General features: G+C 43.1%; 1 protein-coding gene across 7 annotated transcripts in view; it reads right to left on the bottom strand.

Moving 5' to 3' along the window:
* Positions 1–14202, bottom strand: part of UBR4 (ubiquitin protein ligase E3 component n-recognin 4) — a 128642-nt gene that overhangs the window by 48400 nt on the left and 66040 nt on the right. For all 7 annotated transcript variants that reach the window (XM_060310362.1, XM_060310369.1, XM_060310384.1 and 4 more), the window contains 8 exons: positions 13902–14076; positions 7248–7344; positions 6258–6365; positions 5701–5817; positions 4299–4508; positions 2626–2775; positions 1156–1383; positions 322–400 (listed from right to left, as the gene is read on the bottom strand). In XM_060310362.1, coding sequence (XP_060166345.1) covers positions 322–400; positions 1156–1383; positions 2626–2775; positions 4299–4508; positions 5701–5817; positions 6258–6365; positions 7248–7344; positions 13902–14076 — 1164 coding nt within the window. The remainder of the gene's footprint in view (positions 1–321; positions 401–1155; positions 1384–2625; positions 2776–4298; positions 4509–5700; positions 5818–6257; positions 6366–7247; positions 7345–13901; positions 14077–14202) is intronic.

Raw genomic sequence — 14202 nt, 5'->3', positions numbered from 1 at the left:
TTGGAAATATCTGACAAGTAGTGCAACAACTACACAGAGGCTGGCTCCCAGCCCCCACTCCTGTGAAGAAGATGATTCTCCTCCTTAGCTGACCACAACAATACGCTTGTTGTCGTCCCACCGCACCCCACATTTTGTCTATGGACGCTTAGCAATCTTGTAAGTTTTTACTTGTCTTCTTTGCTGGGCAGAGTTCTGTCTATCTTGCTCATGGCTGTATCTCTAGAACCCCGTTTAACGCTTGGCATATAGTGGGCTTCGATGAACAGTTCTTGAAGGAATGAATGAGTAACAGCAACCAAAAGGAGAAGCACTGCTTACAGTCATCTTTGATGCAGAATTTCTGCCAGTTGATGGTTCGCTGGGCAGCAATCTCTGCACAGGCTTTCAGGTGCTCCATCTGAAATGGAAACCAATCACCAGAAACGACCCACACCCGCTGTCTTGAGGGGTCATCACCTCAGCTTTGGACTACAAACCCTCGCCCTCTGTGCAAGGTTGATCGGTGCCCCAGTGAACCTGGGGCCAAGGCCCAAACACTGAGCCTCCTACATTCAACGTCCCACCACACAAAGCCCTTTTGTTTTCAGGGATTCTTCAGACCACTCAATAATGCAGCAGGAAAGGTAGGTCATGACGTAAGACACTACAATCCAGTTTATTTTTTTCTTGCTAAAAGCATAATAGTAAGAACACTGGATTAGGAGTCTTTAACACTGAAGATGTTCTTCCTAGATGTTCCTATGCAATATATTCAATTTACTCCCCAAAGTCAAACAACTGATCTTAGGCGATAATACATCATTTCTTTAGTATTCAGGGACAAAAATGAGAGGTGCACAAATCCCGGGTTGATCCTGTCCACGACATGAACAAATGACACTGGTAAAAAGCCCAAGCCACCCCTCCTCACAACAGAGGAACCACTGCCAGGTGGGGGCGGGACCAGGGAGGGGCAATCGCAGACCCTGAAGCCAAGTGCATGTGGTATAGCACCCAGGTGGGTATCATGGATCTACCCTGCTCGCAACCCTGGCCATGATGTTCTCAAAATACCGAAAAGCCCTGTGTGTGCTGCTCCATCCTATTACCCACTTGGCTGAGCCTCGTCCACAGCCTCCCCTGCCCTGCCACACCACCCAACACCGGCCGTACCAGGCTGATGAGCGTGTCATACTGCAGGGCGGAGCCAGAGCTGGCTGTAACCACACTTGCCCGGAGGAAGATCCCCTGCTCCTCCAGCAGCTTCTTGATCCCGCGCACATGGGAGTCGAGGGTGTGCAAATCCCGGAGCTGGCGGTATTTCTCCTTTGACCCACAGATGAAGAGCAGAAGTTTGCGGACTTGCCGGCGCACAAATGGAGTTTGCTGGATCATCAGGTACTTGAGGGGAGAAACGACACAAAGAGTCAATGACTCTGGAACTGTATCTGTACCAGCCACAGCGCCTCGGGTTTTCATGAGCTGTTACTAAAAACTGGTAACACAGACCAAGCTACTTCCTTGCTGTCAAGCTAGGCCCTGGTGAGCTTTAGTATTCCTTACAAGGACCAGCAGAAAGACAGGCACAGAAAGGAAAACGTCAGAAAGGGAAAAGGAGCAACATGCCTGCTACCGCTCGTGGAGTACTTAGGAATCTATAGGAGGCTGGTCTGCACTCCAGCCCAACCAGAATGAACGCGTGAAGAAAAATAACATTCAGAATCTCTCTTTCAGGTAAAAGAGGTGGGGAAGAAGCTGCGCCGTTACATCTACATGACTTGAAATGGCTGTTTGGGGTTTGCTAACATTATTCTTCCCAGAGTTAATCTCATGCTTGCTGTGCAGGTTATTCAGCCATTTCCTCTCGGCTCCAAAGCCACCCCACCACACCCTGCTCTGTGACGTCTAGTCCAGAACTAAAGCTAACTGCGCTGTTTCTTGCCGGCTGGTCCCCTCTTAGGTTCTGCCAGTGGGGAGCACTGGAGGGACACCAAAAGGCAGGAGGGAGAGAAGGGACTTGCTCCTTCCCACCTGCCTGCCATCCTAGGAGCAGCCCTTCACCCTAGCGGCCTCCAGCATCTCTTCAACAGTCAAGGACAAACCAGGTCCGGGCGGTCCTGTTCACCGGCTTCTTTTAGAGCTTCCAGACTCCACCACATCACACCCCTTCCGGGCTCCTGAGGTGCGAGCAGCGGCAGCCCCTCCTCAGCTCCGCCGGGCTCTCCTCTGCACTCAGGGGGCTGCTGCTGCTGCTGCTTGCGGCTACTACCCCTGTGTTACCACAACGTTCCCTTTTTATCTTTGCTGTTCTTCAGTGGCTGCTTAACCAATTCTCTATATTAAAATCTCTCAGTTCATTTAACTAGTATACTTTCTGTTTTCCAGGCAGAGTCCAAACTATTAAACTTGTCCATTACCACCACATGTGGCCGAAGGTAAGTGTAGAGAACCAAACACTGAAGTGGATGCTTGCTCTGACACACATCTTCCACAGTTTCACCACACAGTACACTCTGGAGGGGCAAGACCTAAATGGTGGGAGGGACTCTGCTGGGGGAATACCACCTGATGGTTAGGATGCAAGGGAGCCACAAAGGCAGACACAGCCGGTGTGTCCTCTCCTCGACTGGGGCCTTCACCTACCTCTGAGAGAAAGTAAAACCACGAATGATCAAAGACAGGAGGTGGGATTCGAGAGTTGGTGTCAGCGATCTTTTTGATCTGGTATGGCAGCCTCAGTACCATCTCTGTGAGAAGCTGAGTGTAGGCCTCAAACACATCGGCAGCATGGCCCTGGGAGAAGAACATTTGTATAAGAACCTGTGATTGACAATTTCCCGACCGCAGTTAGGAAAAAGGCTGGTCTATTGCTCACTAGGAGAACCTCACGCTGGAGATGGTAAATGGCACCTTTCAAAGCTGGAGCCTTCACCGACGGATAGTTCAGTTTACAAACCCAGGAAGACCCCAGGCTCCCGGGGGCAATTTCATTACATGCAAAGCTTATTGTGGAGGCAGATCTCACTGCTCTTTAAAGTTCTAACATTTCACTCTGGTTTTTGACACTGGATTGATTTTACTCTGCTTACACAAAAATTAGAATAGGAAAAAATTGAAAAAACAGTAATGGAGAAGGATTTCTGACTTTCTATGAGATGTATTCCATTCCCTAGAACCAAAGTTTTCCATGACATCAAGAAACATTCGTGTAACCAAGGGGGTGTCAAAGATCACTGAACTCAAGTCGAGATCCTGGGCCCACACACAGAGGCAGGGGTACCGAGAGATTGAGGACAACGGAAACAACAGCTATCCTACAACCTCTGTGGTCCCCAGAAAGAGACTGTGAGAGTTTGGGGGCATGTGTCCCACATATTCAATCACCAGCTGTTTATCAGATCTATGTCAAGCACTGGGCGTGTGAAGAGAAATAAAATATGGTCTTTGCTGATAGTCTGGAGGGGAAGACTCCACATGTGTGCACAGGGTGCTCTGGGACCCAGGGAAAGGCCATCTCGCTCAGACAGCAGAAAAGTGTGTTCTGGGGAAAGATCCAATACTTGAGCTGGGTCTTGAAGAAGGGCTAGGAGTTAACTAGACAGGGGAAGGAAGGGATGCAGGAGAGGAAAAAATTTCTGAAGGGACAGCATGTACGCTGGGAGAGACACACAGATTAGCAGGGCTGCATGCAGGGGTGTTACAGTTGATAAAGTAGAGAGTTAAGTAGATAGCTGGATCGGCAAAGAACTTTTTGGCTGAAAAGTTATGGAAAACCACTAGAAGGTTATACAAAGAGAAGGACATGACCAGATTCACAATTTGTGCCCTGTTATACTCCCATACTATTCGAAGCAGTCCTGAGTATGCAATAAGCAGCACAGCTACCCCAGGCCATCTTGCTCCACTACACGGACTCCTCCAATGGAACAGAAATGGTAATAATAATTAACATTTATTGAGCACTGCTATGTGCTAGGCACTGCGCTTTACAAACATCACCTCATCCAATGCTCACAACAACTCTATAAAGCAGATACCATGTGTATGCTCATTTTCCAGGTGTGCCAACTGAGGCTTACTACGGTTAGATAGAACTTCTCCAAGCTTCATGGCTGGTAAGTGGGAACACTTGTTCCCGAGGGACATGTTCCCAGACTCACCTGACCAGAAAGCCCATCTTCTAAACTAGGGCATCCTGTAACAGCAGGGGGAGTATGTGACATCCTCGGCTCCTTCAGCGCTACTCACTGAGACTGAAGAGGACAGTGCCCTAGATGAGGGACAGGAGTGGTTCACTGCCCGGGGAAGGACCTCACCTTCACATACTGGCGGAGGAAGAATGGGCTCATGTCGGGTGGGGATGACGTAGTATGTGGTTTCAGCAGCTGGCTGGTAGCCACGGGTTCCTCATCGTTCTGCTGGCTCTTCCAGTACTCCAGCAGGGACTTGAGCACGTGCAGGCAGTAGTCCACAGCGCCAGAGCTCAGCAGGGCTGCTGCTGTGGCACTGGAGATGAGGGAAGATGACTGGGGAAAAACCAGGGAGAAGCTAAGAATGGCCTGTAGAACAGTGTGGCATTCAGCTGAGTGTTGGGGGTAGGAAACGCACTCACAACAGCCTTAGGAGAAGCTGTCATGGAACTGAGGGAGTCAGTCTCTTGAGTTAAAAGTTTCCCGACTACGGGCTTCCCTGGTGGCACATTGGTTGAGAGTCCGCCTGCCGATGCAGGGGACATGGGTTTGTGCCCCGGTCCAGGAGGATCCCACATGCCACGGAGCGGCTGGGCCAGTGAGCCATGGCCGCTGAGCCTGCGCGTCCGGAGCCCGTGCTCCGCAACAGGAGAGGCCACAACAGTGAGAGGCCCGCATACCGCAAAAAAGTAAAAAATAAAAAAAAAACAAAAAAACGTTTCCCGACTAACTCAAACATTTCCCCCACTCTTCTGAACAGCAGCATGGTAAGAGAAAACAAAGGAACACCAGTTCCCAAATCTAATCTCCCTACACATATGTGCCAGAGGCCAAGGAGGCCAGGATTAGATAACCCTTCCACCTGCAGGGAAGAGTTTTCTCTTTCTCCTTGGGCAGCTAGAAAAGAAGCCCATCTATGTTAAAAAGAGAGAAAACTTTCCACTATAGGCATTCTTTGCAGCCCCACCCTCCTAGTAGAGGCTCTTCCCATAGAACCAGATTCCAAAGGAGATGGGGTGAGTGATCACATGAACAGAAAAGCGGGAGAAAAGCTACTGTAAATAAAACCATTAGGAGAGCCTGGCAAGCCCCAGCCACCCACACAGCTCAGAAGCTCATTAAGATTGGATGCAGTTCAGCCCCATTTCTACCTTCTCTGCTTTGTGTTAATCTCCTTTCCACCACACACCACTGCTTTCTCTCTGCTCTATTACCATACCTTATAGCAACATACAGGAGGGGAATCCTCTTAGCCACTCTGCGCCTTGCAGAACAGTCTCCTGCTTTTCAATAATGGAACTTCCAAACGCTTTAACCGCCCCCAGTGGAGGGATTGTTGGAAAAGATCAGAGCTTGGAAGGGACCCCGAGAAAGGTAGATGCTCTGCCCCTGAGCGGTGGCAGCTTAGAATGCTACTGCTCTCAAGCGACAATGGCCTGGCTCTAACAGAGGCCTCTGCCCACTGTCCGAGTGCCAACCAGACAATCCTCTTTCCTTTCCCCACACCCATTAGCCCAAAGCAAGATACCTCGCATATGGAAGACTTGGATCCGGATTTGGTCCTGGACATGAAGACACTCAGGAGTCTCATCACCACCAGATGGACCTCATTCAGAGCACTGCGTTCGTTCTTCTTGGAGACGTCCTGGGGACAGAGGCGGAGCCCAGAAGACCACACTTACTTTAACCTTGAGGCGTCCTCTCAACAAGATTGCCTCACTTGGACTCAGAGACAAAACAAGCTCCAATATACCTGTGGTCTATATGTGGATGATCTAGAGTCTGATACACCTAGGAAGCCATGTTAAGATACAAACAACCACTTCATTGTTTTCACCCTGTGGAGCTACAAAAGGTCTATGAGGACAGGGACTTGGTCTTGTTCCTCATTTATAGCCAGAGCCAAAAGTATGCCAGGGCCAAAGCAGGCACTAAAAACGTTTCTGATGAATCAACACAACTGGAGCCCTCAGTGGAGGGTCACCCCTTGAAATTAGGTGAAGTTCCTCTAAGAGAGGAATGAAAAACTGAAAACTGATCTCAGCCAATCCCTGCCTCTCACACAGTATGACTCTCAAATTTCACCTTCTTATCCATGCCCAGTTCAGCAATAAGCTGGGAGAGCAGGTTGTCCAGGGCCCCCTTGTCTTTCTCATCTTCTCCATCCAGATCTGTAGTAAGCATCAGAATGACCTGGACGTCAACAGAGAGATAAAACATGAAAGCCGATTCCCTAAAGAACAATTCTAAACAGAAGGTGTTTCAGAAGAAATCCCAGTCTTCCTGACTGCCCTGTCAATCATAACAATAATCCATGAAAAGGTTCTCTAAGTCCTAAGGTAACCAAAGTTGAAGTGTCCAGAGTCAGAAGAGTCAAATTATGGCATATGCTACCCTTGGCATCACAGAAAATGTTCTGCAAAACTAATTGACTAGCCTACACTATACTATATCCAGCCAAAGTGGCTTAAGAAATGGCACTGTGGTATTCTAATTAAAGAACAATTTTGCCTAAGACGAAGGCAGCTAGTGGGGGAACAGCTATCAGACGACACTCTACTACTAATATTAATAAAGAGTTACTAGGGCTTCCCTGGTGGTGCAGTGGTTGAGAGTCCGCCTGCCAATGCAGGGGACATAGGTTCGTGCCCCGGTCCGGGAAGATCCCACGTGCCACGGAGCGGCTGGGCCCGTGAGCCATGACCACTGAGCCTGCATGCCCGGAGCCTGTGCTCCGCAACAGGAGAGGCCGCAACAGTGAGAGGCCCGCGTACCGCAAAAAAAAAAAAAAAAAAAAAAAGAGTTACTAGACACTAAGAATCTCTGGAGCAGACTTTTGTTCCTGGCTCTGTCAATAACTAGCTGGATGGCTGTAGAAAATTTTTAATTTCATTCTCTGATCCTCGGCCTTCTCATCTATAAAATGAAGGGCTATAACTTGCAATTCAAAATTACATCCATTATTCTATGAGCTAATACCAAACCAAGTCTTACAGAGCCTCAGAAGGAGAGCTGTGAGCATGCTTAAGGATGGTCCAACTCTGATGTGACAGACCCAAGTGAACTGAGGGATACCTGCATGTATGGAATGGCCCGGACACCTCCAACACTTCGTAACTGGGGCAAAGTTTGCAGTAGTCTCTCCAACAGCATCAGACGGACCATGTGCAGCCTACAAGACCAGGGAAAATACATGAAACATGAGCTAATACACAAACACTAACCAGCTGAATATAGTTCTTTCCTCCTGCCACTGACGTAAATAAGGAAGCTACTTCTTAGGAACAATCCTAGCATTAAAAAAAAACTGTTAAGACATGCCTTTGGTGTACCAGCAACATAGAAGGAAAAATCTCACTCTGTTAAAGTGGAGCAAAACTATTCCAAGATACAACTGATGGTACTGAAAACTTACTACAGGAAAGTTAAGATATTTCTCAAGCAACCAGGTCCTAGCTGTTCTCACTATTCAAACCAAACCTTCAACAGTAAGCTCTATGGCTTTTCCCAACACGTGGCCCTATTCTGCCTCCAGGCATTATTTTCTGGAATTCTCCCGTCTACAAATTTTACATCATCCAATTGTATAGTGACCTAGCCCTTTTTTCTTGCTTCCCAAGTCCTTAGGAAGGCCAGTCACTGCTTTGCCCTCTCACAGCTTAGTCATCATTTTTCCTAGTATAAAATTCAATCTCAGCATCAATACTAGAACCGTGAGTTCTCCCACATATGCAGTTGGCCACTACCTAGCCTTCTTCACCTGCAGATATACAGCTGGGCTTCTGTAGTGTAACAAACGTGTGCTTCTGGATCGCTAGTGGATGTGCTGATGCAAGAGGACCAATATGAAAATTAATTAGGGTCTTGTCAACAAGTGGGCTGGCAGTCTCACCTAACACAATCTTACACAGATTAACAGTGCATTTGCTAAATCAATTCACGGATTCACTCTCAAAATTAATAAACCATTTTGCTTCATTTTACTTTACGTGTGTAAGAAACCACATGCCTTCATATTTTTTAAGTGTGATTTTCATGCATTCCATATCCTAGCAGGTATCCAGAATATTTTCAGTATAATAAAAGTCTGAATGAAAATAGAGTCTTGAATAATAAATGACAACTGTTCCAAAAAGAACTTGAAGGAATGAGCTAAACAACCTTCAGAATATAGTAATACACAAAAGCCCAGGCATGCATCTTCAAATAATTAGACCAGTTGTGTGAGGACTACAAATGAATAAAATTGCTCAGGAACAGATAAGGTACAAGTGATGAAAGGTGAGATGACAGCAGCAGCTTAATACTTTTAGGATAAAACATAACAAGTTCTGAGATGGATTAAAATCCTCAAATTTGGAGAACGTGCATGTGAATACATACAGAAAGGAAAGAGCCAACATAATGAGTAGAGTCTGGATCTGGACCAAGATCATGCCAGATTACTGACTTTTCAAACTCTTAAGACACTAGTACTCCTGCCACTTAACAAAAAAATTAAACAGTGTACCAAAGTTACAATTCCCTCCTCGTGACAAAGTAAAACCAATTCAGTTATTCTATTATTTAAAACAATAAGTTACTTAACAATTCTTTAACTAACTTATTCCTGAAAAATACAGTTAACTTAAAACAACTTTAGAGAATTTCATTAGCAATATGGCTAGGTTACCTAAATTGACCCTCCAGCTAAAAACAAATGAAAATCCTAAGAAGATGTAACAACATTTTCGAAATAATGAGTCTCAAGAAATTTCAAAGGATCGAAATCACATAGTATGTTCCCCAACCACAGTAAATTAAACTGTCAATCAATAACAGAAAAATAATTAGAAAATCCCCAAATGTTTGGAAATTTGGCAACATATTTCTAAATAGCCCATGGGCCAAAGACTAAATTACAAAAGAATTTAGAAAACATTTTGAACTGAACAGCAATGAAAATACAACGTATAAAAATATGTGAGCTCCAGCCAAAGCAATGTTAAAGGGAATTTTAGAGAGAAATATATAGCTTCAAATATGTATTGAAAAAGAAAGGTTTAAAATCAATGATTTAACCTTCCATCTTACAACGCTAAAAAAAAACCCCAGAAAATTATCCCCCCCCACCAAAAATTAAGATACTAAAACAAAAAAGTTAGTAAGAAGAGAAAGGAAATAATCAAGAGTGGAAATGAAACAGAAAGTAGGCATACAACAGAGAAAAATCAAAGCCAAATGTTGGTTCTTTGTAAATAAAGTTGATAACTTCTAGCAAGACTGACTTTTTTGGGGAAAAATATTCGTTACCCATACTAGAAATGAAAAAAGGTATATCACTACAAATCCTAAAGACATTAAAAGGATGATAAGGTATATTATGAACAACTTTATGCCAGTAAAATGAATGAATTCCTTGAAAAGCACAACATACCAAAATTGACACGTGAAGAAACAGTAATAATTCTGTGTCATTTAAAGAATGAATCTATAGTTGAAAGTCTTCCCTTAGAGACCCAGGTGACTTCACAGCTCAATTTTTCCAAGAATTCAGACGAAATAAAACCAATCTTACACAAACTCTTGTAGAGAACAGAGAAATGGGAAACATGTCCTCACTTACTTTATGAGGCCAGAATAACATGAACACCGATACCTGACAAAAACACTTCAAAGAAGAAAAATTACAGGCCTAAATAAAATATCAGCAAATCAAACCCAGTGATGCAAAGGGTAAGACATCACGATCAGGTGTCCCCAGAAGGTTGGTTTGATAATGGAAAATATCAATTACTGTAATTTACAACCTTAAACAGAATAAAGGAGAAAAACATAATCAACTAAGCGCCACAAAAGCAACCGGAAAGCTTCAAAAACCAACCCAAGATAAAATATCTCCCAGCAAACTACTAACAGAACTTAATTTGATAAAGAATATCCTAGAAGGGCTTCCCTGGTGGTGCAGTGGTTGAGAGTCCGCCTGCCGATGCAGGGGACATGGGTTCGTGCCCCGGTCTGGGAAGATCCCACATGCCGTGGAGTGGCTGGGCCCGTGAGCCATGGCCGCTGAGCCTGCGCGTCCGGAGCCTGTGCTCCGCAACGGGAGAGGTCACAGCAGTGAGAGGCCCGCGTACCACACACACACACACAAAAAAAAATTAAATAAATAAATAAAAAGAATATCCTAGGAAACCTTCTAGTTAACATCACACTTCATGGTAAAATAGGAAACCTTTCCTCCTGTGTCTGGGAATGAGGTAAGGATTTCCACCATCACTACTTCTCTCCTACCCAATACAATAAGGCAAGAGAAAACAGTTAAAAAGTGTAAAGATTGAAGGGAAGAAAGTTGAATGTCATTATTTACAGGAGACAAGATTGTTCATGCAGAATCTGTGGTAAGAATTAATCTAATTACCAAACCCATAATTAGGATTAATCTAATTATCAAAACCGATAATTAGAATTTAAGTGAATTTAGAAAGATCACAGAATACAAGGTCAAAATAAAAGCAATAATGAGCTCACCAGCAATCAAGAAATTATTAGGCCAGGAAATGAGTGAAGACAGAAATCCAGAGGGGTAAGCAGAGCCCTGAGACTGATTTCAGGGCATCCGAAAACTTGAGGCTATGATGCACTAAAGGCAACTTGTACATCAGGGTGCTAGGACCTTACAAGGCGTCTGGACTAGGAAAAGACGCCTAGAATCTGCCCCAAGTGAGGAGGGTCTTCTAAGAGAATCTCATAAAAAAACACAGAAGGCTACACCCTGAGTTTAAAAGTAAACAAATATACCACTTCCCCCCGTACCACTTTTTCCCCATACAGGAGTCTGCAAAAAAAATTAGCTGACTCAAATCCTGACGCTGAGACAAAAGGAGGAAAGAAAGAATCAGCTGCTGAAATATAGTCTAATCTATGTATCTTTTTCCTTTTGGTTAACACTTTTTGTGTCCTATTTAAGAAATCTTTGCCCACCCTAAGTCATGAAGATATTTTGTCTTCTAAAACCAGTAGGGTGTTACCTTTTGTGTTTAAATCCATAGCAACTGATTTTTGTGTATGATCAGGTCAAGACTCATTTTATTCCATATTAATTTCCAACCAACCTATTGCCATTGATTGAAAAGACCATCTTTCTTCCACTGTACAGAAGTCTCATCGTGTCATAAATCAGGTCACTATGTATGTGTGAATCTGTTTCTGAACCCTAGTCTGTTTCGTTAATCTATTTTGTCTATCCTTGCACCGATATCCCACTGTCTTACTGAGCACAGCTTTATAAGCTACAGTTGTGTGGTCCTCTAATTTTGTGGGTTTCCTTCTATATTGCCTTAGCTAATCTTAGTCCCTTGCTCTTCCAAATAAATGTCAGGATCAGCTTGTCAGTTTTGACACATATATAAAGCCAGCTAAGATTTGTGACTGGGATTATACTGAACCTGTATCACTGTTAAGACAATTGTTATCTTTATAATAATGAGTCTTTCAATCCATAACATGGTATATCCCTTCATCTATTTAGATCTTCTTTCATTCCTCTCAATTAGCTTTTATAGTTTTCAGTGTAGAAGTGTTATATATCTTCCAAACCTATAACTATGTATTTGATGTTTTCTGATGTCACTCAAATAAATCTTAGGAAACTATAAATAACTAAGCAGAGGAATTTAAAAAAGACAGAAAAGAGATATTAAGATACATGAAGAGAATATGATGGTCTAACATCTACTGAAGTCCCAGAAAGAGAAATAACAGAAAATGAGGCAGAAGCAATGCCCAATGAGATTAATGAACGAGATATTTGAATGAGATTAATGAATGAGAAGTTTCTAGAATTAATAAAAGACACTAACCCAAACATTCAAGCAGGACAAATGTAAAGAAATCCATCCTAAGCCTATCCTAGTAAAACTACAAATAACAGTGACAAGATAAAGACCTTAAAAGCAGCAGTAAAGACATTGTTTTCAAAGAAGCAATAATTGTAACAGCAGGTGACATCTCATTGGCAATAACAATGGATACCATTTTCAATTCTGGGAGGATAAAACCATCAACACAAAATTGTATACCCATCAAAAATACATCCACAAAATGTAAGTTAAATAAAGACATTTCCAGACTAACAAAACCTGAGATTTTGAAACCAGGGGACCTCCCCTAAAGGAAAATCTAAATGACATACTTCAGGAAGGAAATGATCCTAGATGGAAGGTCTGAGATGCACAAAGAAAACATGGGCATAGAAAGTGGTAAACATGTGAGCAAATCTAAACAGACACTGACTACGTAAATTATATAAAAGAGCAATAATATCTTGAAAGCTTTAAAAAGACTTTTCTGAAAACACAAATATAATTGCTTAAATTGATAAGAATGAGCAAAGTATTCTAAGATACTCATTCAAAAAGAAGATATAGCTCTTAGTTAACTTTAGTTTTGGTTAAGTATGCATGTTGAAGTGATTAGTATAACTACTAAAAGACTGGAAACAGAGTGAACGACCTCCAAACTTGCAAAGTTGGGGCAGGGGGGAATGAGAAAAGAGCAAATCAACCCACAAGAGGGCTACAAAGAAAAAGAAACACAGAAACAAGCAGAACAAATAAGAAGCACAAAATAAATTCAACTATATTAGTAATTAACATTAGTTATAAACGAACTTAACTGTTCCAATTAAAAAGCAAAGATAGACTGGATTAAAAATATTTTGAAAAATAAACTTCAAAGAACCAAAAATCACAAAGATCACATTATCTGAACACATGAACCTAGAAATCACATGAAGAGGAAAAAAAAAGATTAAGTAGAAAATGCCTTTTAGGTTAAGCAGTTAAGAAACAAATCCCATCAAAATATCATCAGTTAACTGAGCCAGAGGTCATCTTCCCCAAAGGGATGCTGCAAGAGTTTAAGTGGAAAGACACAGGGAATAGAGGAAACACTCACTGATGCTCTCCCAAAATGTCTCCGATCCCTGACTGTTCAGTTACCTCTTTTTCTGATAGAAATCATTCAGTTCAAAATACTGATTTCTGCACTAATGCAATAACTATGGGCCTCACCAAATTTAACAAACGTTGTATCACGAGTATATTCTTAGGTTTCTTTCCTTCCTCCTCTTCTATTTCTCTAGTCACCTCCTGGTTTAACATTAACATTCCTCCACCAATCCAGTACCAAACACCACCAGAATTTCTTCAGGGGCCTGGATTAGGACTTTATGGGTTACTTTCAATATGCCAAACGCCCCACCACTGGTATTTCTAGTCATAAACTTGTACTTGCTGTTTGATCTCTCTATTACCTAATAAACATGCTGAAAAGCAGTTATTTCTAGTATTTACTTAATCACTATCACTTTTGAGCCCAGAACAGTGTCACTTATAAAAAGAATGCTACAAAATGAGTGTATGGTTAATGATGAAACAAGAAAGATTTGACTGAGGAGGATACGTGTTTTTACGACAATCCCTTTACTAAGGGATATAGGGGGGCCCTACGCGAAGAACCACTTTCTATTCTCTCTGCAATTGATTTGATGAAATTCTAATTAGGACCAGAAGACAGACCTAGAACACTTCTTAAGGTTTTTACACTGTTTCACGAGTCTATTACCTTTACATTTCAAAAGAAATAAACTGTTATCACCACTCCACCTCCTGCAACTGATCCATCATCCTATTCCTGAAACATTCTCCCCTAGGAAAGCCTCTTGAGTGCAAGTGGCCAGCTCCTGACCTGTTGCTAGCGTGGACATCTCCTTCCCCTTCCCCTTCTCCTTCTCCCTCGGAGCCATCTCCTTCCTGATGTCCGGTGGTGGTGCTGATGGCGCCAGTGCTTGAACTGACACTTCCTGGTCCAGCCGGATGCCCCTCTGCTGTGGCATCACCATAAGCACTGCTCCGGCCAGATACTAGAGGGAAATGGTTTAAAAAGTGCAAATCAACTCCCAAAGCACAGTGGAATCCAGTGCATTCTGAAGTCAGCAATTACCTGACTGGTAGCTTTAGAAAATTTTTTTCTTCTGTGTGAAGGTCAA

The sequence above is a fragment of the Globicephala melas genome, chromosome 1 (assembly GCF_963455315.2).
Source record: "Globicephala melas chromosome 1, mGloMel1.2, whole genome shotgun sequence".
In the NCBI taxonomy this organism is placed as follows: Eukaryota; Metazoa; Chordata; class Mammalia; order Artiodactyla; family Delphinidae; genus Globicephala; species Globicephala melas.
Note: the sequence above shows the minus strand (reverse complement) of the source record. Positions and strands in the feature narration are given on the sequence as shown.